The 22,546-nt window shown below is 47.9% G+C and overlaps 7 protein-coding genes across 7 annotated transcripts; 4 read left to right on the top strand and 3 right to left on the bottom strand.

Moving 5' to 3' along the window:
- Positions 1–87: 87 nt before the first annotated feature.
- Positions 88–3,519, bottom strand: F4807DRAFT_426670 (uncharacterized protein). The gene is made up of 5 exons (XM_047998084.1): positions 3,358–3,519; positions 2,776–3,296; positions 2,646–2,720; positions 786–2,598; positions 88–717 (listed from the first exon to the last, which is right to left on the bottom strand). Exons 2-5 carry the CDS (start codon positions 3,085–3,087, stop codon positions 590–592), a joined length of 2,328 nt encoding a protein of 775 aa, XP_047853945.1. The 5' UTR covers positions 3,088–3,296; positions 3,358–3,519; the 3' UTR covers positions 88–589.
- Positions 3,520–3,730: 211 nt separating this feature from the next.
- F4807DRAFT_426667 (uncharacterized protein) lies at positions 3,731–5,595 on the top strand. Its single transcript, XM_047998083.1, has 2 exons — positions 3,731–4,564; positions 4,632–5,595. The coding sequence occupies exons 1-2, from the start codon at positions 4,051–4,053 to the stop codon at positions 5,210–5,212; spliced, it is 1,095 nt and encodes a 364-aa protein (XP_047853944.1). The 5' UTR covers positions 3,731–4,050; the 3' UTR covers positions 5,213–5,595.
- Positions 5,596–6,591: 996 nt separating this feature from the next.
- Positions 6,592–8,099, top strand: F4807DRAFT_426665 (glutaredoxin). The gene is made up of 2 exons (XM_047998082.1): positions 6,592–7,502; positions 7,589–8,099. The coding sequence occupies exons 1-2, from the start codon at positions 6,789–6,791 to the stop codon at positions 7,667–7,669; spliced, it is 795 nt and encodes a 264-aa protein (XP_047853943.1). The 5' UTR covers positions 6,592–6,788; the 3' UTR covers positions 7,670–8,099.
- A 1,677-nt stretch (positions 8,100–9,776) lies between these two features.
- On the bottom strand, positions 9,777–12,675 carry F4807DRAFT_426664 (putative multicopper oxidase). The gene is made up of 2 exons (XM_047998081.1): positions 11,704–12,675; positions 9,777–11,611 (listed from the first exon to the last, which is right to left on the bottom strand). The coding sequence occupies exons 1-2, from the start codon at positions 12,383–12,385 to the stop codon at positions 10,185–10,187; spliced, it is 2,109 nt and encodes a 702-aa protein (XP_047853942.1). The 5' UTR covers positions 12,386–12,675; the 3' UTR covers positions 9,777–10,184.
- A 2,830-nt stretch (positions 12,676–15,505) lies between these two features.
- Positions 15,506–18,303, top strand: F4807DRAFT_460636 (fungal-specific transcription factor domain-containing protein; the record flags this gene model as incomplete). The annotated part of the gene is made up of 5 exons (XM_048001548.1): positions 15,506–15,627; positions 15,724–16,783; positions 16,853–16,912; positions 16,985–18,091; positions 18,154–18,303. The coding sequence occupies 5 exons, from the start codon at positions 15,506–15,508 to the stop codon at positions 18,301–18,303; spliced, it is 2,499 nt and encodes an 832-aa protein (XP_047853941.1).
- An 836-nt stretch (positions 18,304–19,139) lies between these two features.
- F4807DRAFT_92896 (uncharacterized protein) lies at positions 19,140–20,664 on the bottom strand. Its single transcript, XM_048003665.1, has one exon. The coding sequence runs from the start codon at positions 20,212–20,214 to the stop codon at positions 19,567–19,569; it is 648 nt and encodes a 215-aa protein (XP_047853940.1). The 5' UTR covers positions 20,215–20,664; the 3' UTR covers positions 19,140–19,566.
- A 1,063-nt stretch (positions 20,665–21,727) lies between these two features.
- On the top strand, positions 21,728–22,486 carry F4807DRAFT_426658 (Sm-like ribonucleoprotein). Its single transcript, XM_047998080.1, has 2 exons — positions 21,728–22,105; positions 22,165–22,486. The coding sequence occupies exons 1-2, from the start codon at positions 22,016–22,018 to the stop codon at positions 22,357–22,359; spliced, it is 285 nt and encodes a 94-aa protein (XP_047853939.1). The 5' UTR covers positions 21,728–22,015; the 3' UTR covers positions 22,360–22,486.
- The last annotated feature ends 60 nt before the right edge of the window (positions 22,487–22,546 follow it).

The raw sequence follows: 22,546 nt of genomic DNA, 5'->3' as shown, positions 1-22,546 counted from the left end.
CAATAGACGGCGCCTATTTATTAGCCGCGGCACCTCTATACGCAGCCATGACCTATCATAAATATGTATGCACAATTCTAAATCATACCTCAGATCCATGTAATATAATAAAATTCAGTTATTACATGTTGATTATGTAGGTAACGCATTGGCAAGAATTCAAACGAGACATCTCGGACCTAACACTAGTAGACACCCGCTGGTGCTTCGTTGCTTCTAGACTTGTATGTACTTAAACTTGAATTTATCAAACAACCCCGTACATTTATGAAGAGCCGAAGCAGATCTAATCGTAGGGCTGAGAGGGGTTTAAGATGTCTTTAGATGCCAGGGGTAGAAAACTCGAATCCACTACATAGTAGTATTTTAATATCGGTAAACTGATATAACTCTGTAGTTATAATCGAGGAACTTTTATTTTTTTTTGCTTCAACTACGTACGAGCGGGAACAAACTCTCAACACTTCGTCTCCGTTGCATTGTTAACTATCGCCCCCTGTCTAGGTGTTCTCCAAATCAACAACTGCTATACCATCGTAATACCACATCGTTACATTTTTAGGTGAAGAGTAAAAAGGGTAGGAGGCAACTACTTCTGGTCTAGTTCCACATAGTTGGCGGGGAACAGTCCAGATGCTCCGTGGTAATGACCAAACCACCAATCTTCATCGGGGAATTCCAAGTTCGTAATCGTAGCCCCCTCGGGGAAGCTCAGTTCTACCACATTCGTTAGCCATATTATCCCACCATTATATACCTGGATAGATTTGACGGGGATCACTTACCGTTATCTTCAGCAGCCTCGTAATCGAACTGAGCCGTAGCCGTATGCCCATTGTCGGCTGCGGCGGCGGGCTCGGGCTCGGCGGCAGCTGCAGGTGCAGGAGGTACCGCGGCCTGCTCCTCCTCTTCACCCTCAACGAGGGTGACATAGTTGCTAGGGAATAGACCAGTCTCGCCTTGAGCGTTGGTACCCATCCACCAATCCTCATCCACCATTTCGATGTTTGTGACGTATTCGCCTTCACGGAGCTCTATCTCATTGTCTTCTCCCTTTTCGTAGTCGTACTGGATTAAGGCGCGTCCGCCTCCACCTGAAGCGGCTGCCTCGGCCACCTGCTCGTGGCCAAACTGAGACTCGGCGACAGCTGTAGCGGCAGCGCGGGGATCATGAGTCTCTTCTTCAGCCGGTAATTCTTCTTCCTTGGGAAGTTCTTGTTCGATTGGTCGAACAGGGAGTGATCGAGGTGGTTCATGCACTGGTTCGATCTCGGGTTCAGGACCACGGGCGACGGGCACCGCTATGCGAACAGGCGAAGGTGCACGTTCAGGCTCCTCCTCCTCCTCTTCATCTGTAACCGGAGGTGGACGAGGAGGCATACCAGGAAGTGCGAATCCACCCGATGGAGCGCCTTCTGAGGGTCGCGATGCCAGAGGGGGCGGAGGCGGTGCCCGATCGTTGTCCTCGGCAGCAGGCGTCGGAATCTTTGGCGCTGATGGGGCGGGAGCAATTATCTGAGGTGACTCCTTGAAACGGTCACGTAAGGCACCAACGCTTCCTGGAGATGCTGGAGCCTCTTGACTAGTCTCAGTTTCGCCGGTCTTTTGTCCCGAGATGCCACGACTATATGCAGGCGTCTGAACCGGTGCCCAGCTCTTGCCAGTATAACCACTCTGCCACCCACCTCCTCCGCTTGTCTGCGCGGCAATTGGTGATGCTACAGGCTTGCTAGCGCTAGGAGCACCACCCTGCTGTGCCTTCTTTTCGGCCCAGATCTGGGCAGGCGTCTTTCCTCCTTGGTCGGCGAAGGTTCGGCTCGCAGATCCAACAGGTGGAGCGACTGGAGTAGATGCGGGACCACCAAAGCCTCCAGGAGTGGGTGGCTTGGTGCCCATAAAAGCAGAGGCGCCACCAAACTTCTTAGCAACTTTGGGTTTAGGAAGTTCCGTGATCCGTTCCGCCTGGGTGAACGCTGCGGTTCGCTCTGACAGAGGCTTCGGCCGTTCTTCAGCTTCAGGTTGAGGCTCAGAGTCGCCTGGCTTCTGAGCCTTTGCCCGAATCGCGGCAATATCGACCTTGCCTACTGGCTCATAGGCACCCTTGACTGGAGCGGGCCGATCATCTTGCTTCTCCCTCGCGGCGGCTCGAATAGCAGCAATGTCGACCTTTCCAACTGGCTGATATCCCCCTCCAATTACATCTCTAGGTCTATCATCTTGTTTGCCCGAACCGTTAAACCTTGAAGGTTCTTGCTTTTGGCTTGTCAGCTCGGCCATGTTCACCTTGGTCGGCTTATATGCTGATTCCACCTTCTCAAGTTCAGACCGGGAAGGTTGCGGCGCATCTCCCCAACCATCATCATCGGTCTTCCTCAAGCTTGCATTTCGTGCAGCGATTATGGGGTTAAAAGAGATGGTAGCGGTTGAGGTCGTAGAGAAGACAGGCTTTGATTTTACAGGAGGTGGCGCCCCTCCACTCTTCACCGGTGCACTTCCACCGACGGTATACTTGGCACCAGACGCATCAGAAATTTTCTGGAGAATATTTGCGGGTTCGAGGTCGACATCGGAACGAGCAGTAATTTGTACGTGGTATCCCTAGATTGGTTAACGCTTTGCTCCAGTGTATAGAATAATTTACCTACGTGAAGAACTTTAGAAACGGCATTCAGATGACTAGTGAAGTAGCCTTTCGTCCTCTCGGGAACACCGCCGCCGCACTGTAGGATGTCAGTCAGGTCGTAATAACATAAAGTCGGAAAGGAGCACACGGACCCATGCGATAAGTGCATATTTAGGCAAACCAGTATTCGGGTCTTTGACTTTAAGGAAGGCAAACTGAATACGGCCTTCGTTGAAGTCTTCGATAAGTTCGTCTAGCTCACCGGAGCCAGTCGATTGGACCTTGAGAACACTTTCCTTCCCTGCGCTATCTTGGAAGGCATTCGCTAAGGGGGCTTGGACGTAGAATAGAGCCCATTGACCATATGTGGAGGAGCTGCCTGACGGGGGAGCGGGGGCGTTAATAACGCCCTGGTAGCTGCTCTTAATTGAAGGGCCGTTTGTAGAAAGATTCAATGAAGCCATTTTGGTGAAGTGTTGTTATTTGGGCGGTGGCCTCGTTTCTTGGCAATGTGAAGTTTCTTCGAGATAGTATAAGTCGGGATAGGAGAAATAAATCGGAGGTGGAGGTGATGTCACAGCAACAAATTCACAACCGCGAGGGACCAGGAAGCTTCAAGTATATTCAAGTTGGTCAAGCTTGAGTGATACCTGGCCGGCCTGGACGGGATACTCTAATAAAGCGAGGATGAGTAGAACTGTCCTGATTTCAATTGTGGGAGTAACATGTCAGACCTTGGGGCTTTTAAAAGGATGAAGTTGTTTGTAGTTCCAATTTATTGGTAGTTTGGATTCGTGCCTGGCACATGGGCGAGTTGGCAAGCACAATCGCTGCTCCATTACGACAGAAAGTGGGCAGTGCCAGTCCAGTTTCGTGCCCGGCCCTCGGGATCCATATCGCTCCTTCAGGTAGACCATCCAGACCCTCGTACTTCGTACCTGTTGCAGCTGTCGGGTGCCACTAGGAGCACCACTAGCACCACTAAATCTGCGCTACAAAAGTTCGTGTATTTACATAAATTTACCCCTGCATCTAACCAGATTATTCATACATCCACGTTAGAAGCGAGAACGAACTCGCATCATGCATACATGCACTTAACGTTCCAACGCGGCTGTCCTTGCGCGGCAAGAGCATCGCTGAAATAATTTAGAGTATGTCGCCTCCTGCTTCTATTGTTTGCTGTCTTACCTCTTTTAACTTTCTACAGTCACTATCTAATCGCGGTTAATCTCCCTCCTGCATCTCTCCGGCCATTTATTTCTAAACCTATCCAAATCCATCTTCATCTTTCAAATATTCCACGATAACTTCGAATCTAATCGCGTAAGGTTGCGCTCGGAAAACACATCAATTCCCAACGCATGTACGCGCCTTTCGCCAACTCCGACGATCTGCCCACAGCCCGATAGCTGCTGTAATCCACCATGGTGTTATTGTCGGATTCTTCGTCGATAAGCTCTCTATCGTCCGACTCGCCTGAAGCGGGCAATGACTTTGACGATACCGAGGTTGTTGACGAACCAGCGCCGCCCCCTTCGAAACGACAGAAACTAGGAGAGTCGAGAGCATCGTCTTCCGTGCATGTCGAGCCAGAACCCGAACCCGAACAAGAGTCGGACCATGATTTAGATGGCGACATCTCGTCAGATACTTCCGGAGACATTCCCAATTCGCCAATAAACGCAAAGCTAGACGAAGATGAATTCCAGGAGCAAGTCACAGTGTGCGCCTGGGATGGATGTCGAGCAGGCGACTTAGGCAATATGGACAAACTCGTTGAGCACATCCACAACGATCATATCGAGAGCCGACAGAAGAAGTACACGTGCGAATGGGTTGGTTGTACTAGAAAAAGCATGGCGCATGCAAGCGGATACGCACTGAAGGCCCATATGAGAAGTCACACAAGAGAGAAGCCTTTCTACTGCTACTTGCCCGGTAAACACTGTCAATTCATTTGTAAATTCGTAGCATACGAAGGAGAAGTTACTAATGATGGTAACAGAATGCGACCGCGCTTTTACCAGGTCTGATGCGCTAGCTAAGCATATGCGGACTGTTCACGAGACTGAGGCTTTGCGACCATCGGACCCAGTGCCTAAGAGTATGCAGACCCAATCCGGGCCCAAGTCGGGGAAGTTGAAGATTATTATCAAAACTCCACAATCCCATGCTGCCGGCCAAGACGATGCCGTCGATGACGGGGACGCAGGTTCTGACATGACGGATTTTTTTACTCCCTTGACAGAGCAACAAGGCTTCTCGAATAACGAGTTGGCTATGGACATTAAGACACTCTACAAACTATGCGTGGCGAATGTCAAGTGGGCAATGAAAGAAGGTGAAGCCTTAAAACAAGAGTGCAAAGAGATGGAAGACATTTACAGGCAGGAATGGTTAGAGAAGGAAGCTCTACTTGATCAAGTCATCCAGATCGAAGAAGACTGGTGGCAGAGGCGTGAATTAGTCCTTAGGGCAGAGGCGGATGCCCAAATGACCAAGAGCAGAGAGACAGCCGGATCTATAGGGGATGAACAGGATGTAATGATGGATTCACATGCTAGGGCCGCCAGCTCCGCGGACTAGGATTACGGCGAACGAAACACGCCTGGGTCCCACACTTCCTATGGTCAAAATTTGCTGCATATCAAACCCCTGGGAGTTGGAAACAGGAGGCTAATAACGTTCTCTGCGGACGAGGTCTACGGGGATGGGGATTATTAAGATAGAGTGCGTTCGGAGTCATGACGGGATACCGGGATGTGTTTAAGGACCCAACAGGGACGAATTGCTTCTTTAGTGAAATATACTAAAGGTTACTGTTAGCAATGCGGACGAAGTTTACCTCTCGTCCGGCCTCGTTAATATTTAGTGCTCATGAGTATCACTACTCATGCCATTTGCGCTTTCATGAAATGATGGCACGCTCAGCTAACGGTTATATACCAAAATCAACTAATTACTACTGATCTACGTCTGTGGCCAGCACGACTTCTCCGAGTGCCGAGACCAAGCCTTGAGAGAAGGGTCACTTAAGATGTGCAATATGCTCCTATATAAACAGTACCTATGCTAACTTCATACCTAGTATGTAGGTACCTACCTACTTACCTACCTACCTAACCAATTTCCAACCCGTTAAGCTAGGTAAATGACAAGCAGGAAGAGACAGAGTTTCTACCAGTACATCAACAGCTCATATTGCGACGTTTCATCCGAAACGATACTATTGTACCTCTATAAACTGACTGCGATTTACGCACCATCAAAAGTGTTTTATGCTTTTACCGTATATGGTTACAATTCTTGATCCACAGGCGAGACATTACACAAAGCCTTTGAACACAAACCCCATAATTACCTACCCAGTACGGTATGCATATATACCACATTGACATAGTCTACAGGTTTCTTCAACGATATCTTGTTAATGTCCCATAGTTAACAGGTAAGGAGGTAGGCAGCAAGTATCCGATGACACCCCAATTTGATTGTCCCAGTGTCCTCAAAAAATCAATTTCAATACTTGATTAAGGGGAGATTGCGTATCGTCACACGGCAGGGAATGCTGAGCAGCACTGTTAGGAAGAGGTACCTAGTAATTCCTCATTTTCACGTTAGAGGTACGTTACGATGTTTTTATCGATTATAGAAAATTATCATTAGACTTGATACGTGGTACTAGTGGGTGACCGTAGCTGGGATCTCGCCATCAGTCCCCTTTTATGGGTAATAGGATCAACAATCTCAGTCTAGTACTGTTTTATATCACATATCTCGTAAGATGATATTGTAACGCCCTGACCGTTAAAAGGGAGTTACGTGTGTTTAGAAATCACCCAAAATGACGCAATACCCTCCCGAAGTTTCTGTGAGCTGATTGATAAGATCTCACGGGGTAAAAAGTGCAGAAAGAGGTAATCAACTGCCCCGCCATTGGATTGTAGTTGTTAGCTCCCCAATAGCGCCACGTCCAGCCCACCTTAAGTTACCACCGAAACCTTAACAGTAAAGCCGGCGCATTCATCGGAGGGGCAAAGGCAAACCACTTCTCCATTCAAAAAAATACCACAAATAGTTGTTCCCGACTTGAACCCCTTGATTTACTTTCTTCTTTTCCCCCTGCCCTAGACCCTCGAACTCGACGAGAAAAGAGAAAAAGATGGCGCCTCTAAAGGAGATCACAACCCTGGACGAGTGGCAAGCCCACGTCGGATCCCTCCCCTCGACCACGCTCCTCGTCATCTACTTCTACGCCCCGTGGGCGGCGCCGTGCGCGCAGATGCGCACCGTCCTCGAGACCCTCCAAGACGAGTTTGACAAGGAGCCCGCCGCCACCAGCTGGGTGTCGATCAACGCCGAGGACCTCAGCGACGTGTCCGAGATGTACGACGTCATGGCCGTGCCGTACGTCGTCCTGCAGCGCAACGACCAGGTCATCGAGGGCATCAGCGGTAGCAACGCCGCCCTCGTCCGTACCGCCGTTGAGAAGCAGATCAAGCCGAGCGGCGCGAGCCAGACCAACAACAACATCAACACCCATAATCAGACAAACGGCGCCGCGGCTGCCGTCGATAAGGTCGCGGCGGGCGGCCAGGAAGAGGAGGAACTCACGCCCGAGGAGGAGCTGAACAAGAGGCTGGCGGGACTGGTCAAGGCGGCGCCCGTGATGCTGTTCATGAAGGGCACGCCGAGCGCGCCGCAGTGCGGGTTCTCGCGCCAGATGGTGGCGATCCTGCGCGAGCGTAGCGTCAAGTACGGCTTCTTCAACATCCTGGCCGACGACGACGTGCGGCAGGGCCTGAAGAAGTTCGCCGACTGGCCGACGTACCCGCAGCTGTGGGTTTCGGGCGAGTTGGTCGGCGGGTTGGATATCGTAAGTTTTTTTACAAGTTTATATATATATCGGACCTTACATAATATCGTGGATGCGGTTCGTGGCTAATCCGTTTTTGTCTGTAGGTTAAGGAAGAGCTGGAAGGCAACCCCGATTACTTCAAGCAGTTTAGTGTACTCAAGGAGGACGAGGCTGCTGCGGCATAACCGGTCGTCGATGTTTAAAATACAGAAATGGGTTCGTCGTTAAAGAAATGACTTATAGTTGATCCGCACGCGAGGTCGGGGATGCTAACTAATGACTTGAGTTGTGCCTCCATGAGGTGGAAGGAGTGGAAAATCGGCACAACGGTGAGATACTTCCATGGAATGGAATATCTAGGACCATATGGGATGGTTTATGCTTCGGCGTCTACGTTAGGTACTCGATGGAATTCACGCGCCCCTTTACGGAGCTAAGAGCTCGAAAGGATCTCGTAGTCGATGCGGTAGATACGCCGAGGGGCCTTGTTAGAAACTACAGATAGCTTCGCCCGTTATGTTCACAACACGAATGAATTGACCCAATATTGGCGTTGACTTTACGTATATAGTGTGTGGTATATGCGTTACCAGGGGTGAGTATTTGAGAATGTCGTAGGGGATGCGTATTTTCAAGCTTCTCCGGGGTTTCTTTTGGCCATTTCTATAATTACTGCAGTTGCCCCTTAATCTACCTATGGTTGGTGAGGGTTTGTTTACCTACTTGATCATGACTCCGTGCTCAGTAGTACCTCCTAGGTACTGTCAGCCTGGTTGATCGTTACGTTCATCCCTTAGTGAATGGTAAATATATTGGCTAGTATTGTTTTTATAATAACTACTACCTACCAACATACTTGGGCTGATGCCATTTGATCATAGATAGTACCTTTAAATTTCCAGGACGAGCCCTGGTACGTATTCGTTACCTCACTTCGGACTCTTCATTTCGAATTGCAGCTGGATTGAACTAACATAGATAAACCACTGTCCTCCATATTTAATATATGTTAAGTACAGCTGCTAATTCAAATGATGTCTCTAGTCATGCCGTCTTAGTAGTATTATGGTGATTGCAAGGGAAAAGGGGTGTGAAAATGGAAGGAGTGAAATGAAATAAAACGTTAAATGAAATGGCTATAAAAAAATAAAAAGGCATGTAAAAGAATCCAAGAATGACAAAAAAGCTCGGCTTGCGGCAGAAACCAGGGACTTGACCTGACCAGTAGACCTGCTGGCGCCCTCCAACGTGGCTCGAACCTAGGGCCTACGAAAAACCCCGGACGGTTTTATCTAATCCATCATCTCCACAACCAACTAGACCATTGGCCATAATGACCTACTGGGAGTGGATCCGGCTTGAAGGAAGGTGAGAGAAAGACGGTATATATGGCCTATGCTTCGGTGGGCAGGCGCGGTTGCCTGGCACGCGCCGACGAGCTTGGGGATACGACACGTGAGTGGGGCTAGAAACTTTATGGTTTTACCGTAGTGCACCCGGCTACCTACAAATTTGTGTGTCACCCGGCGTATGAGTCTTGTCTCCTACTACTTTTCGTTGCCGTGGCAGTATACTTTTCTTTTTTTCGGTCCAAACATGCCGCCCCTACGTAGCAAATTCCCAGTTAACTGTATTCCAAGTAGATTCTCTCCCTTACCTAACCCAGGAAGCTCACAAACTAAGGAGATATTCATACATGATGACTAGTTCTCGTTCTTACTGGAGGTACAAGATAGAAGGTTGAAAATGATATGCACATATCTCATCCTGATTCATGGATGGTTTTTCTCTGGTCCTTACTTTCAGCTCCTGCATGGACCTTTATGGACATACCTGAGTCGTAGACAAGTATATTGGATACCTACCATAGCAATACGCACACAATCTATCTCGTACTCTGACTTCCCTTGTTCTCAGCATATCCCTGAGTATGCAAGAAACCGGGTAGAGCTCCCCATACACATACTGAGGGTCAAGACTCATATGCTAGGACACTATGCGTATACATGGATCGAATGAACTAAAGACGTCGTAAAAGACTATTATGACTGAATTAAGGAAGATTAGGAGTTAAGAACGATATATATCAATAATAAAGGGGGGACGAGATTAGCTTTATTTCGTAGGACCGAGAATACCAGCCCACGGAATTATCTCCTGATGATAAGATGCATGAGACTGCTCTGGACTCGTACATATAAGTTCAACTATAGAATAGGATGGGCGTGTAGATCTATCTATATCCGCTATGTCCTTCATTACCAGATAACCTAGGATGGGGTTACAAATTTGGGCATGTTCACTAATCAATTCAAACTATCATATCAAATGTCTAGGTACCTAATTCCATTGGGCTTATCTCCATGATGCTTCAACGAGGCTACTTGTTCCCCGAGCAAATTCTGAACGTATAAGTACACATAATATATCTACGACTATCCTACAAAAGTATGTATCTTTCCACGTATCTATCTACATAACCTCTACGTGGTATCCGTAATACACGCCTGGAGGATTATAAATGCTTATGTACACCATGGACTTTGTGTTAAATCCCGTCACAAAACCGTAGCCTGCAGGTGGCCACCATCGCCATCCTATAACGCCGAATTACTACGCCCTTTCCGATGTAGTTTTGGTCTCGTGTTATATAAAATCCTCGGCGGGACCAAGAGCATCCTGTACATAAACAACCCCGTTTCATCTTCTCTCACTATTGCCGAAACCGAAGAATACCTCGTCCTTTGGTGGAGCGCCTTTCCTTAGTTCCTCTTCAGATGCATTACACAGCTGCCTTGATTCTTCAGGAAGTTCCCATTCCCTCATAGAATCTATTCGGGAGATGAACTGCATTCCCATGCCTGCTTCCGAGTGCCATATTACGTGACAATGAAAAAGCCACACACCTGGGTTGTCTGCGACAAAGCGAAGAAGTGCCCACCCGAAGCCCTCGACCGTCACCGTGTCTCGTTTCAGGGGGTTGTCGGTGGTGTGCGTCACCGTGGGAAACTGAAGGCCCTTGCCATCATCTTTGAGACCAAATGCGTCATAACCAGGGAAGTATCCGTGTCCGGCACCCAAAACCCACATCTGTGTGCCGTGAAGATGGAAGGGATGGGCATTTTCGTCCATGTTCTGTAGAATGATATCGACGGTCTCGGCGGCACCGGTGTGAGAGACGACTAACTCGGAATCGGGATCGAATGCGGAATTTAGTATACCGGCTTGAGTGAAAGACTCATTATTTGAGGCGAGTCCATCGAGTACGCGATGCAGAGTGGGCGATTTAAGATTCGGTCGGAACGAGGAGGAATTCATGACGCCTCTTTGCAGTCGCCAGTCGCCAATGGCGAGGTTCACGCGTATATGCCACGAGTGGTCGGCATATTCAGGAGCTGGCTTAGCTGGGTGAGGTGATAATGAAGTCGTGGAACTCAAGTCTCTGCATGTCGGGATATACTGAAGCTTCGAGTTTGTTGTGGGCAGGGAAGAGGGCCCGTGGTCATCGTGCCTCTTTCCCTCGGCCCGGTAGCGTATGATGGCCTTTGCCTCATCGATGCCATTTTCTGGGAGCGTTTGACTTGCAAAGCAAGATTTTATCATTCTGGCTCGAAGCCAGAAGGCCTCTTCACTGGACTGGTTTGCTGTCAAGACTATACTATAACGTTGCCCTGGGGCAATCACTAGCATAGATTCAGAGTTGGGCTTAATGGTGGTTCCATCCGCTTCGATAATTGGCAGGGAATCATGCTCATCTACTGCTACCTGGAACCAGGCAAACCCCCCAACATTCAAGAACCTTAACCGATGGCCTTGGCCAGGGGCCAAATCCAGGTTCGGTAAAGATTTGTCCGCGTCCGAACACGACCGATTGGGATGGTACGAGCAGTCAGCTTGGTTCACACCGTTAATCAAAGCTGTATTGGGTATTGGTGCATCCTCGACGCCCGGAGATAAAACATCTCGCATTAGCCCACTGTCTGAATCATAATACCAGTCCTGGAGGAGAATGACGCGGTCCGACGAATAAGGGACGGGCTGATACGTTGCTTCTTCTCTACTGTGGACCACAAACGGCCCTACGAGCCCGCTGAGAGCCTGGACCCCTTGATGACCGTGATAGAAATCTGCATGTGATGAATCAGCGTCTTCATCATGGAACGATACGGGGTAACGAGAACGATGAAATTTCGGGTTTCTTGGTGGAGAAAATACTTACAAGTACCAGCTTGACCAGTGACGTTGAACCTGTATCGGAACGATGCTCCAGGGGCAATAGGACATTGAGTCACGCCCGCGGCTCCATCCATCCAGTTCGTGCCATTCTGGAAAATGCCGTGCCAATGGATGGCGGTGGAGTTGACAGCCGAGTTATGAACGTTGACTTCAACCACATCACCTTCGTTGACTTCTATCAACGGACCAGGGAACTGCCCATTGATCGTCATCATTGGCTTTACAACACCATCCGGATTGCCCTCCTTGTCGACGATGACCCAATCATACGTTCGTACTTGGTTGGGGGCTCCAAAGTCCCATTCGGGATCTAGGATGTAATCCTCGTCTGGGCGTCGAAGAGAGGCACCCAATGCGATCTCTATAGGAGATGGCGTTGGTCGCCCCTGAAGGTCGAGCGATAATGCCAGTAACGTCAGAGGAAGTACTGTTCCGAAACAGGCAATTATAAACGCAGCGATTATCCACCGCGGTTGGCGTTGGTGGACTTCGGCGGACTTTGTTGTCACCTCCTCGACGTCGCCACTCTCAGACACAAGTAAAGGGTGCTGTGTCACATCATTGTCCTCTTCACCGCCAACGAAGTCTAGACTTTCATCCTCATCAGTACTCAGAAATCGATTTTCCGTCGGCGATAGGGATTGCAGAGAACGGTAGATGGTCATTCTTCCACAACGCCGAAGGCGCCCGAGCTTATTAGAGAGATCAGGTACTTCGAATCAGTAATGAGTGTCGTCTCTTAGGCAGCATCGTGAAGCATCTAGAGACTCATCGAGGCATCGCGTCTTAGCAATTCGTAACACGGCTGACTAAAGGAGGCTTAGGTGAATAGGGCGGCAGGTAAATAATTGATCCAAGTCACAAGAAATCAGTCACAAGATGATTCGCATGAGCGGTAAGACTTTTCTCCAACTTTAACAAGCTTTGAACTCATACTTGGTATATTGTTCGTGGCGTTGAAGTGAGGAAGAATACGGAAATATGCGACCTCAAGTGGTCGCGATTGCTATCTTTAGATACTTAGGTACCTAATCCTCAAAATTGACCATTAGCCATATTCGGAGTCTAGTGTAACCCTCGTGACAATCTGATTGGATCGCAGTTGATCTCGGGGCCCAGTTCATGCAAGTGCGACTACTCTATCTTAGCTGTATCTACCCGTTATTCATCTCGTTCCTGCCGCGGTAAATGCATCGGCCCGGCACGCTAATCGCCGAAATGCACCGTTTGTTCGGGGCACCGGTTATGGGCTTTAGTAATAGATGGACGTCATGGATGAGTTGAGAGGAGGTTAGGTTTCGGCCATCCTTTCCCCCGTTGACGTCCCCGTTTTCGCCATTGCCTTCCGTGCTCAATATAAGGTTCGGTACGATCCGCTTTGAAGAAGAGACCGTGTAACACTTTTGTCCTACATACCGTTTTAAGCTACTATGACGGTTAGCAGATAATCGTGAAGTGAAAAGATAAAATTTCTTATATCACGGCTAATATAGAATATATTGTTGTATTGTGCAGAGTACAGAGTTGCCAGAGTTAACCGCAGTCATCGTAGCATATTACATATGTAGGTCTCTAGAAGGCGACTGGCAAGAGATGAGTAATAATATCCGATCGAATATTGAACATAGATGTCTTGATCATTATGCCATCAATCTACTTATACGGGTACTACATGGTTAGTAAGATCTCAAGATTAAGCTCAAGCTAATTTAATTAGTGTCCCTTTGAACTAATGATAATGGTATACTTTACGTCACTGCAAGTCAAATGCGAACCTCGATCATATCTTTCTCCTGTTGGCTGAGTTATCACTACCTTACTAGCCTGATATGGTATCTGACGTAAATTCATATAGGTGCTTGAAATACTTGTCTAGATTTTCCTCATATCACATGAAAAGAGCCAAGAAGAAATTAAAAGTAAAGTTAATTCTTAGGCATTAAGGAAACAGTCACATATTTGAACACGGAGATAATCGCTAAAGTCCGCTTCTATATGAATTATTCTCATTAGGTAGTTGTTAATAGACCTTCACAATGAAAAATAGGCAGCACACCTACGTACAGCTTACGACGTTATGCCACATCCCAACTAGGTAAGATGTAGCATGTATGAGTCATATGGGCCTTACTAAATTTTCCTGTTGGTAGCCTTGCATGAAGCAGGTTATGCGCAGAAATGAAAATTGAAGATTTATTCATGGAAGTTACTAAACATTTATAAAGACAGGTTAGATCTCGTCGAAATATTTATCCGCATAGAGAAGTCTACCTATCGGAAGAATAGGGTCAACTCTTGAGTAACAATTGGTAATATCATGGAAATACTGTCATCTACTCAGTCATGCGTTACAATTGGTTGGTATGGAGAGATCAGGAGAGGGTTTATTTTTCTATTTTCTAGAAGTCGGCTGAGGGCTGAGATAGCTAAGCCGGACTAAGACATCCGGGAGTTTGTGCACCATCCCCAAAATCTCCCCCACTATCCCTTTCCGGTTTAACGCCATTCTTTATGGCACCTCCACTAAGGTACCCACTTGTCCACCGTCCCACCATTAGTGCTATGTATTGGATCTTTACCCTCCAAGGCGCTGCCGTCGCAATCCTCACCACTTTCATCTTACCTAACACACCTCAGAAACGGTGTCTTCTCTTCCTCCTCCTCTTCTACACTTCGCTTTATTCTACCTCTCCCTGCTCTCCAACACTATTGTAGAGGAAGGATTATCCAGTTTCTTCATTTTACCTTAATTACCTACCTAGCTAAGGTTAACGTATTCGTCACTTTATGTACATACGATACAACAGTCATATTGTCTCACCCTCAACTCTATCATTGGAGTACCAAATGTAACCACCTCCATTACTGTGGTAGACGGCTTTCTATAGACTTGTAGGAAAAACCCAAATCTCCTCTGTATCGCCGATGTAGCAATTCTGAGTAGTGAGGCGTCTGCTTACCAAGAAAACTAGAGTATCTAGTATCGCTGTCGATACCATCAACCACCTCTCGAAGTCGCTTGTGCGCTATGGTCGCTCTCCCTGAGACAACTTGCGCTTCGCTCGACGGGAAGTACTAGGCACCTATAGTGTTAGTCCTTCTATACTAGTCGGTAGATTGCGATCGAATTCTAGGCGACTTTTCAAATATACGTGGGAGAGTCAAGGTCCTTTATAGCTAGGTCCACCCAACCGACCAACTTATCCGACCCCGACGCCGCGCGCCATTATCCCCCAGGATATCTTCCCGGTTATTTGTTCGGCAGCGCATCTGCATTGGATCGGAATATCAAACTGCGTAAGGTTCTCTGCCTGACTCCACTTCGAGTAGTGAGATCGCCTTAGCTTGCCCTCGGCTAAGGCGTCTACGATCGCAAGGCCACTCAGTTGTGATCTTCTTCCCTACTAGGTCTATCTGTGGTTGTTAAGTCCCATTGGCTACTGCGGCTAGTGATTGGGCGGATATTGCATCACCCTCGGCAACACTGAGGTTGCTGTACCCCTGAACCTTCTGCAAGAGCCTCCCTATCTCCGAATTATACAAACCCTTGACGGTAGCCTACTGCCTCTCAAGTAACCATTGACGCTTACTCATTGGTTTCTGTTCTCTATCGATCCCTACAGTCCTAGGTCACCATTCTGGGAGGTGGCTTACGTGGATTGAAAAAGAGGCTGGCCCCTTATAACATTAAAACTTCCTAAGTCCGGCATACAGCTTTCACACAAGAGCGAGCACCCTAAAACAGAGTTTTCTTACTTACCTATTTGGTTCAAATTATTTCGAAAATGACCCCCACACCTCCGTCTGCTGCGACATCATCCTCGGGCCATTCGCCCGAGGAGCAGTTTAGGGTGGTTCGTCGTCGAAATAGGGTGCCGCTCAGTTGCTATCCATGCCGTACAAGAAAGTAAGTAAAACCGGCCCTTGAAAATGCCATTCCGATTCCCTAATCCAACACGTTGCAGTTTTCTGTACAGTACGGCGTCGCTGACCTGCTCAACAGGTTGAAATGTAACAGGGGAACTCCGAGCTGCGAGAATTGCGTAAAGAGAGGTGACACACAGTCATGCGTTTATGCTACTCCATCAAGCCGGAGGAAAAATCAAAGTAGTGCTGGAGCTTCTTCGACTCCTGATGATATGCAGAACCGTATTGACCGTCTAGAAGGTTTAGTCCTAAGTTTGATGCATGGCGGCGCCAATATCGACGTTTCTACCGCTTCAGCTACCGCGCCTGCAGCTCCATCCAACACTGATAGCTCTTCACCTCACATCGAACGAGAAGATGAGGGTGCTATGAGAGATGAAGTCGAACCCGATGATGGCGACAGCGATGTAGACGATGGGCTAGCCACCTCCTTAGGTGTGCTTAAAGTCGACGCGGACAAAGGGAAGTCAATGTACATCGGACAGGAACATTGGCATGTTCTCCTAGCCGACATTGCTGAAGTGAAGAACTTCTACTCGTCTCATAAGAAAGAGCTCGAGAACAGCTATCAAAGAGTTATGTCCTCAAAACCAGCAACTGCACGAGACTCGCCTATTTTTCTGTTGTCTGCTCCGCCAGCCACCGAAGTCGAATTAAGAGCAGAACTCCCTTCGAGGACAGCAATAATGACTTTGATCTCAAGGTATTTCAATTCTTTGGATACTGCAGCTAGTATAGTCCATGGGCCTACGTTTCAGCAGCAACTACGAAGTCATTGGCAAGATCCGTCCAAGTCAACTATCATGTGGATAGGTCTCCTCTATGCTATGTTATGTCTTGCAATGCTTAGTTATCACAAGGTAGGGGACGAGCCTCCAGAGTGGAAAGGTAGGTCATTGGAACTTGCAGCAGAATACCGATTACGAACGGTACAATGCTTGGTAGTAGCGGATTATACCAAGCCAGTCGAGTACACAGTGGAAACGCTCCTCCTTTATTTATTTGGCGAGTATTCTTCCCGTTGGGACGCGGATCTTTCACTTTGGATTATCACAGGTATCATCACAAGGTTAGCTTTTCGGATGGGTTATCATCGAGATGCAGACTGGTTCCCTTCAGTTACACCATTTCAAGGAGTATGTATCATTTCTTCAAGCTTCAAATACTATCTGCATGAGAATAACCTACTGATATCACCACCATAGGAAATGCGGCGTCGAACATGGGCTTTACTTCGTATGGCGGACATCGTGTTCTCGTATCAAGTAAGTTAAAATGAATGAGATCTGAGTTAAAATTATTGTTATTATCATGGATATCTACTAACTACAAGACAGGTTTCTCTACCTACGATGATCTATGAGCACGATACCGACACGAAGCTCCCCCACAACATATTTGACGAAGAATTCGGGCCTAACTCTAAAACTCTTCCGACATCTAGGCCCATGTCAGAACCAAGTCCGATTGCTTATATGATCGGTAAGACCAAACTATGTATTGAGTTTGGAAGTATCCTCCAAGCCGTCACACGAGTGGGCAAGCAAGTCAGCTACGACGAGATCCTACTTCATGATCGAAGACTCCGTGAAATCATGGAGGAGTTTCCACCACATCTAAAAATTCGTTCATTAGAGGGGTCTCACGATCCGGTAACACTCATTATCGCGAGGTTCAACTTAGACATCCTGTACCAGAAGGTTATGTGCATGTTACACAGGAAGCACATGATGCGTGCTCGACAACATCCACGATATGCCCACTCCCGCCGTAGCGCGATTGAGGCCTCGTTGCAAATTTTGAAGCATTTAAGAACGATATATCGCGAATGCCAACCAAACGGCCGCCTTCGCTCTATGAAATGGTATATCTCGGCCACATCGAAAGACACCTTACTTCCTACTATGCTGGTTGTTCTCGATCTCCATCATGACCATGGCCCGCATAGCAAACGCCAGGGCTGTCAGGCCGGGGTTTTCTGGACACCCGAGCAACGACAGGAAATGCTCGCTTCTCTTGAAGAGGTCTCGGAGATTTGGAAGTCTTTGTCACACGAATCAGTAGAAGCTTACAAGGCTGCAAATATTCTTGAGATCATGTTAGGGAAGCTCAAGAATCCAGATACAGGTCCGGCCGGCGCAGGAGGATCATCAGTACCACCGGAAAGCCTCTTTTCCTTCGGTGCTGAAATGCTACCCGAGCATTCTGCTGCTATGACACTCGGTATGCTCTCCGGAGGCGTGACGTCCGGTATCCAGTCCCCTGGTGGAACCACTTACCCGAATATCGATCTTGGTCTCGGGACAGGAACGGGGACTGGGCTTACGCCCGAATTCCAGCCTGATACTGGTGGCATTGTCAATAATGCTGCATCGCCATTCTCCATGTTCACTACTATAGGCGGAGGAGGCAATATGGCTATCGATAATAATAACTTCGACTGGGTATGTTACTAAACTAACAACACGTTGTGCCATATTATGTCATACTAACTATCTTTAAATAGGACGCCTTTGAGAACTATGCGCAGACTGCAACTTGGGGACCAGACCAATCTTCATTCCAGTTCTTCGCGGGGAATCCCGACCAGCAATCCCAGCAAGAATCCTCAGATGGTTCTTTCACCTTCCTGAACCCAAGCACGCCCGGCTCATAGCCTCACTAACCATATTATTGTTTGGAAGTTAAACACGGCGCTCGGTTGTGATGGATTGGTGATATGGATGTCAGATACCCCGCGATCAGCCCTTATATCTCGGTACATTTTAGGTGCGGCATCTGCAGCGTCTTTTTGTTTACATAGGAGGTCACAAAAGTGCATTTAGTGATGGGGGATATGTGTACGCATATATAACGTCGATGATGTCCAGGTTACATAGCATGAACCAAACAACTCTCCTCCGGGGCTTCAATTACTGTATCAACTTCTCGGTCCTTTTAAAGGATACGAGTTCATTGAACAAAATCATTAGGTGAAAGAGAACAGCACGACAGCGTCCTAGACCATTTGTAAACTTAGATTCGAATACCGCCCTGCTCGGACTAAAAAATTAGATACTATGAAAAGTAGGCTCGCTAGACTCGTAGCCTAAGGCATAATAGATCATTCAGTCCAAAGCCACCATACATACTAACTTACAGATGTCAATGGAGTCAATTCAGCCAACGAGGGCACATTACACAGGCGAGATAATAAATATTGATATAAAACAATAACTACCTAGACAACTTCAGATGTTCTATCCTAGATCGGTTTGACGTCGTTGCCAATGGAAGTAGCCAGCCGAGACCTCACCCAGGTGTATTCTGTCACTGGTTTTTTTTTTTTTCAATAACAAAATTTCAACAAATTAGGTATTTACATATCTTATACTCTCGCATATACATTCCTCTAATACTCTATCGCTCTCAATTGAATCAGCATCAATATAGGAGTACACCGAGGTGAATCGCGAATAAGCATTGGATGAGACCCGATGTATTTTCCATAAGTATTAGGATTTGCAAGCAAGCTAGTTCCAGCACAGCTTTAGCTAGCACTTATGGACTGATCGCAACCCTCAAGTGCTAGAGCCGGGCCTGTCTATAGCGTAGTCGACGAGTTACTCGTTGGTATAATAATAGATCGTAATCTTGCCGCTTCACGACGCATCACATGAAAATCATAACCATAATCACAATCATGCCATGAACATCATTTATATAAAAATCATGGATAAATTCAATATACACAGAAGCGAAGACGACCGAATCCCCCGAAGCACAGAACCGCTATCTCTTTTTTCCCTTGCTCAATGATGCGACGTAAAAACGATAATGCCAAATGCCATTTCATCAAAATGTCCGAACCTCAACTCCGCATATTTTCGTCCATGCATGGCCAAGAGAGTCCTTAAAAATACCCATCGAAAACGAAAACCTAGGCAAGGCCGAAAGCAGACTTGGCCCTGGTCCAGTAAGCCGTCCTGTCCGAGGTGAGGGTGACGCCCACGCAGCCCATGTAGGCCTGGAATCCGGCGTCGTCGCCCTTCGCGAGGGCGGTCTGGACGTCGCTCGTGCACTGGGTGGTGAGGAACCAGGGGCCGGAGCCGAAGTTGTACTCGTCGGCGTTGACGAGGGCCAGGACGTCGTTCTTCTTGTCGTCGGCGGCGTTGGCGTCGACGCCGGCGACCTGGCTCTTGAGCTCGGGGATGGACTGGGCGTACATCAGGTTGTAGTTGAACTGCTGCATGTTGGAGGTGCCCTGACCGGGGCGGCCGGGCGAGACGTTGTGCTTGTACTTGTAGTTGACGGACTCGAAGGCCGTCAGCGCGATGATGCCCGCGATCTGGCCGGGGGCGTAGACGCCGTACTTGACCATGGCGTCGGCGAGTAGGGGCCCGGCCTGGTCGGCGGTGCGGCACTCCGCCGACCCGTCGCAGGTCTTGGAGTCGGGCGCGATCTCGGCCACGATCTCTGCCGCCGTCTTCCCATCCCTGGCCCTGAGGGGGGCGCTAGGGGCGGGGGCGGCGACCGCCTGGCCGGCCAAGAGGAGGCCGGCGGCAATGGTAGCGACTTGAAATTTCATGGTTGCTGGCTGGAGACTTCCTCTAGAAAGAACTGATAAAAGTTTTTGGAAAAGGTAAAAAATCGATCAACGTCTTTCTCAGAAAGAATATAGCGGGTCTTGCGCTGGCTTATAAGTGAAGACTCAAGTCGAATCGTCGGTTCCGTATTGTTTTCCAACTACACGGTCGTGGGCTCCGATTGGTGGTGGCTTTGTCGTGCTTGGCAACGAAAATAGAAAGAGTGAAAGGGAACCACTGAGGGTACTTGGTAAAGAAGGTAATTGTTTGGAAACAAGGGCGAGTAAATCCCTTATATCTAAAATGAAAAAGAGTGAAAAGTTGCCAGACGCCACGAATGAAAGAGTGAGACAGACGGTAAAGTCAGGAACGTAGGAACGTGGAGTGAGATAGATGGCTGGGAATGGGGAAAAAAGCCATGATATATACCATACGAGTGTATTGGACAAAGAGATCTCTCACCAACTGCATATGGCGGATCCTTTCTTGACGTGGAACTTTACCTTGCTTAGCTTGGCAAAAGAATGACAGGTTGGAGGTCCAAAGGGGTAACGATGGAGCGCCGTAAGAGCCCCTGAATCGTGAACCGACCACGGAAAAGACTTGCTTTAACTCGCCGGCCTTCCTAGTCTTGCTAGTACGAGACTGGTGGTGATGTACAAGCAACGGCAAGGAACGGCCAGGGGTAACAGAGGGAGCCAATCACCCGAGTAGGAAGTCCAGCGGCTGCGTCACTTAAAAACAAAAAATCCCAGCTGAGTTTAGATGTTTCAAACGTTTGCCACCAATTGATTGGCCATCATTGGCTACGAGACGACTGTGATCGGACCCGTTGGAGTCGAGGATGCACAAGTCGGGAAGGTATTAAAAAGGAGGCAAGCCGAAATGTAGTTTCTGTTACTATGAGAATGTTTAAAGTAGTATTTGTTGGTGGTTGCCTGCATGCTTTAACTCATCGTCAATTCTTGAATAAAGAGAAGAATTCGGGAGGGTCCGAGAAAGAATACGACCTTACTACGGTATCAGGCCAATTAATTAACACCCCCCAAAGTACCAATTCGTCACGTGAAGCAGTCCACTAGACTAAATTGGTACTAGTCCCTTCAATGAATGTAGGCGTAAGTATCTTTTCTTACCCCTGCGATTGCCAAGAAACTTAAAAATACTTAGGCCTGTGTTAACTAATACCCTCCATACCATAGTAAGCCCCTGAATAATGGACTGAGCCTCAGGTTAATTAGGGAGGATTTTCAACGGGGTTTAAAAATTAAGGGCAGCAAAACTAAGGGAATTATGAAAGCTAAGCCACCTCGGAAGTCACAAAGGGACGAAAATAATCATTGGTCCGGGGTTAAGCGGAGTGTTACATAAGGTACCTAGGTACGTCGGACAATGATTGTGGGGAAACCGTTAACCGATCTCAGTTTGAGCCCCAAAGATTGGATAAACTAGTGTATGTACGTACCTTATCACATTAGATCAGCCACAATAACTTGTGAATGTGTGGCTTTGAATATTACATCTCTATTTTCTAAGAGGTTCAAATCTTGGAAGCCGTAGTATCCATCGACGCATTTGGAGCTGCCTGACTGACAGCCGCACCAAGCTTAAGGTTACGCCCTCCAAGCCTACCGTACCCATTCTTCAATCTACGTCTTTACATCGTAATAAGCTTCAGCCCGACTGCCTTAATTGTCAAGATGTCGAACCTCGGCGGGTATATCAACAGTAAGTCGCGTTGCTCTCTCTTTGACGGTCTCAATCTTCAACCCGAAACATGGCTTGCTGCGTGAATTGTCTAACATGCGACTACTAGAGAAGGTCTTGATAATTACGGCAGACTCACGGACCCTGGTGGGGAATCTCTTAAGCTGCGACCAGATGACAAATTTGGTAAGAACACAAGTATCATATTTCTGATCGTGAATCCCTGGCTGACCCCACATGCTCAGGTCCTCGGCCAGACAGTTGAACGTGTTATCCGAACCTCCGACGACACAGAACCATCCACAGAGGTTCCGTTAGGTCTCTATCTTGTTCGAGGTGACAATGTGTGCGTGGTAGGCTTGGTGGACGAGGCGCTCGACGAAAGCATCAATTGGCAAGAGGTGAAGGGCTCAGCAATTGGTGGTATCAAGCACATATAGGAGGCGGATTTGGAATCGCGTATGAACCAAACCTTAAAGCTTTGGGTTCTTAAGATCATAGGTCTGGCGTTGGAGGAAGGATAATTGCATTTACAGAAGAGGGGATTCTTGAAGATTCACACATAGGGTATGCCTCTTGCCTAATGATACCCATATTTGCATTCTGCTGACACCTTTACTGCCCTTG

Source organism: Annulohypoxylon truncatum, assembly GCF_022578515.1.
Source record: "Annulohypoxylon truncatum strain CBS 140777 unplaced genomic scaffold F4807scaffold_17, whole genome shotgun sequence".
Taxonomy (NCBI): Eukaryota; Fungi; Ascomycota; class Sordariomycetes; order Xylariales; family Hypoxylaceae; genus Annulohypoxylon; species Annulohypoxylon truncatum.
Note: the sequence above shows the minus strand (reverse complement) of the source record. Positions and strands in the feature narration are given on the sequence as shown.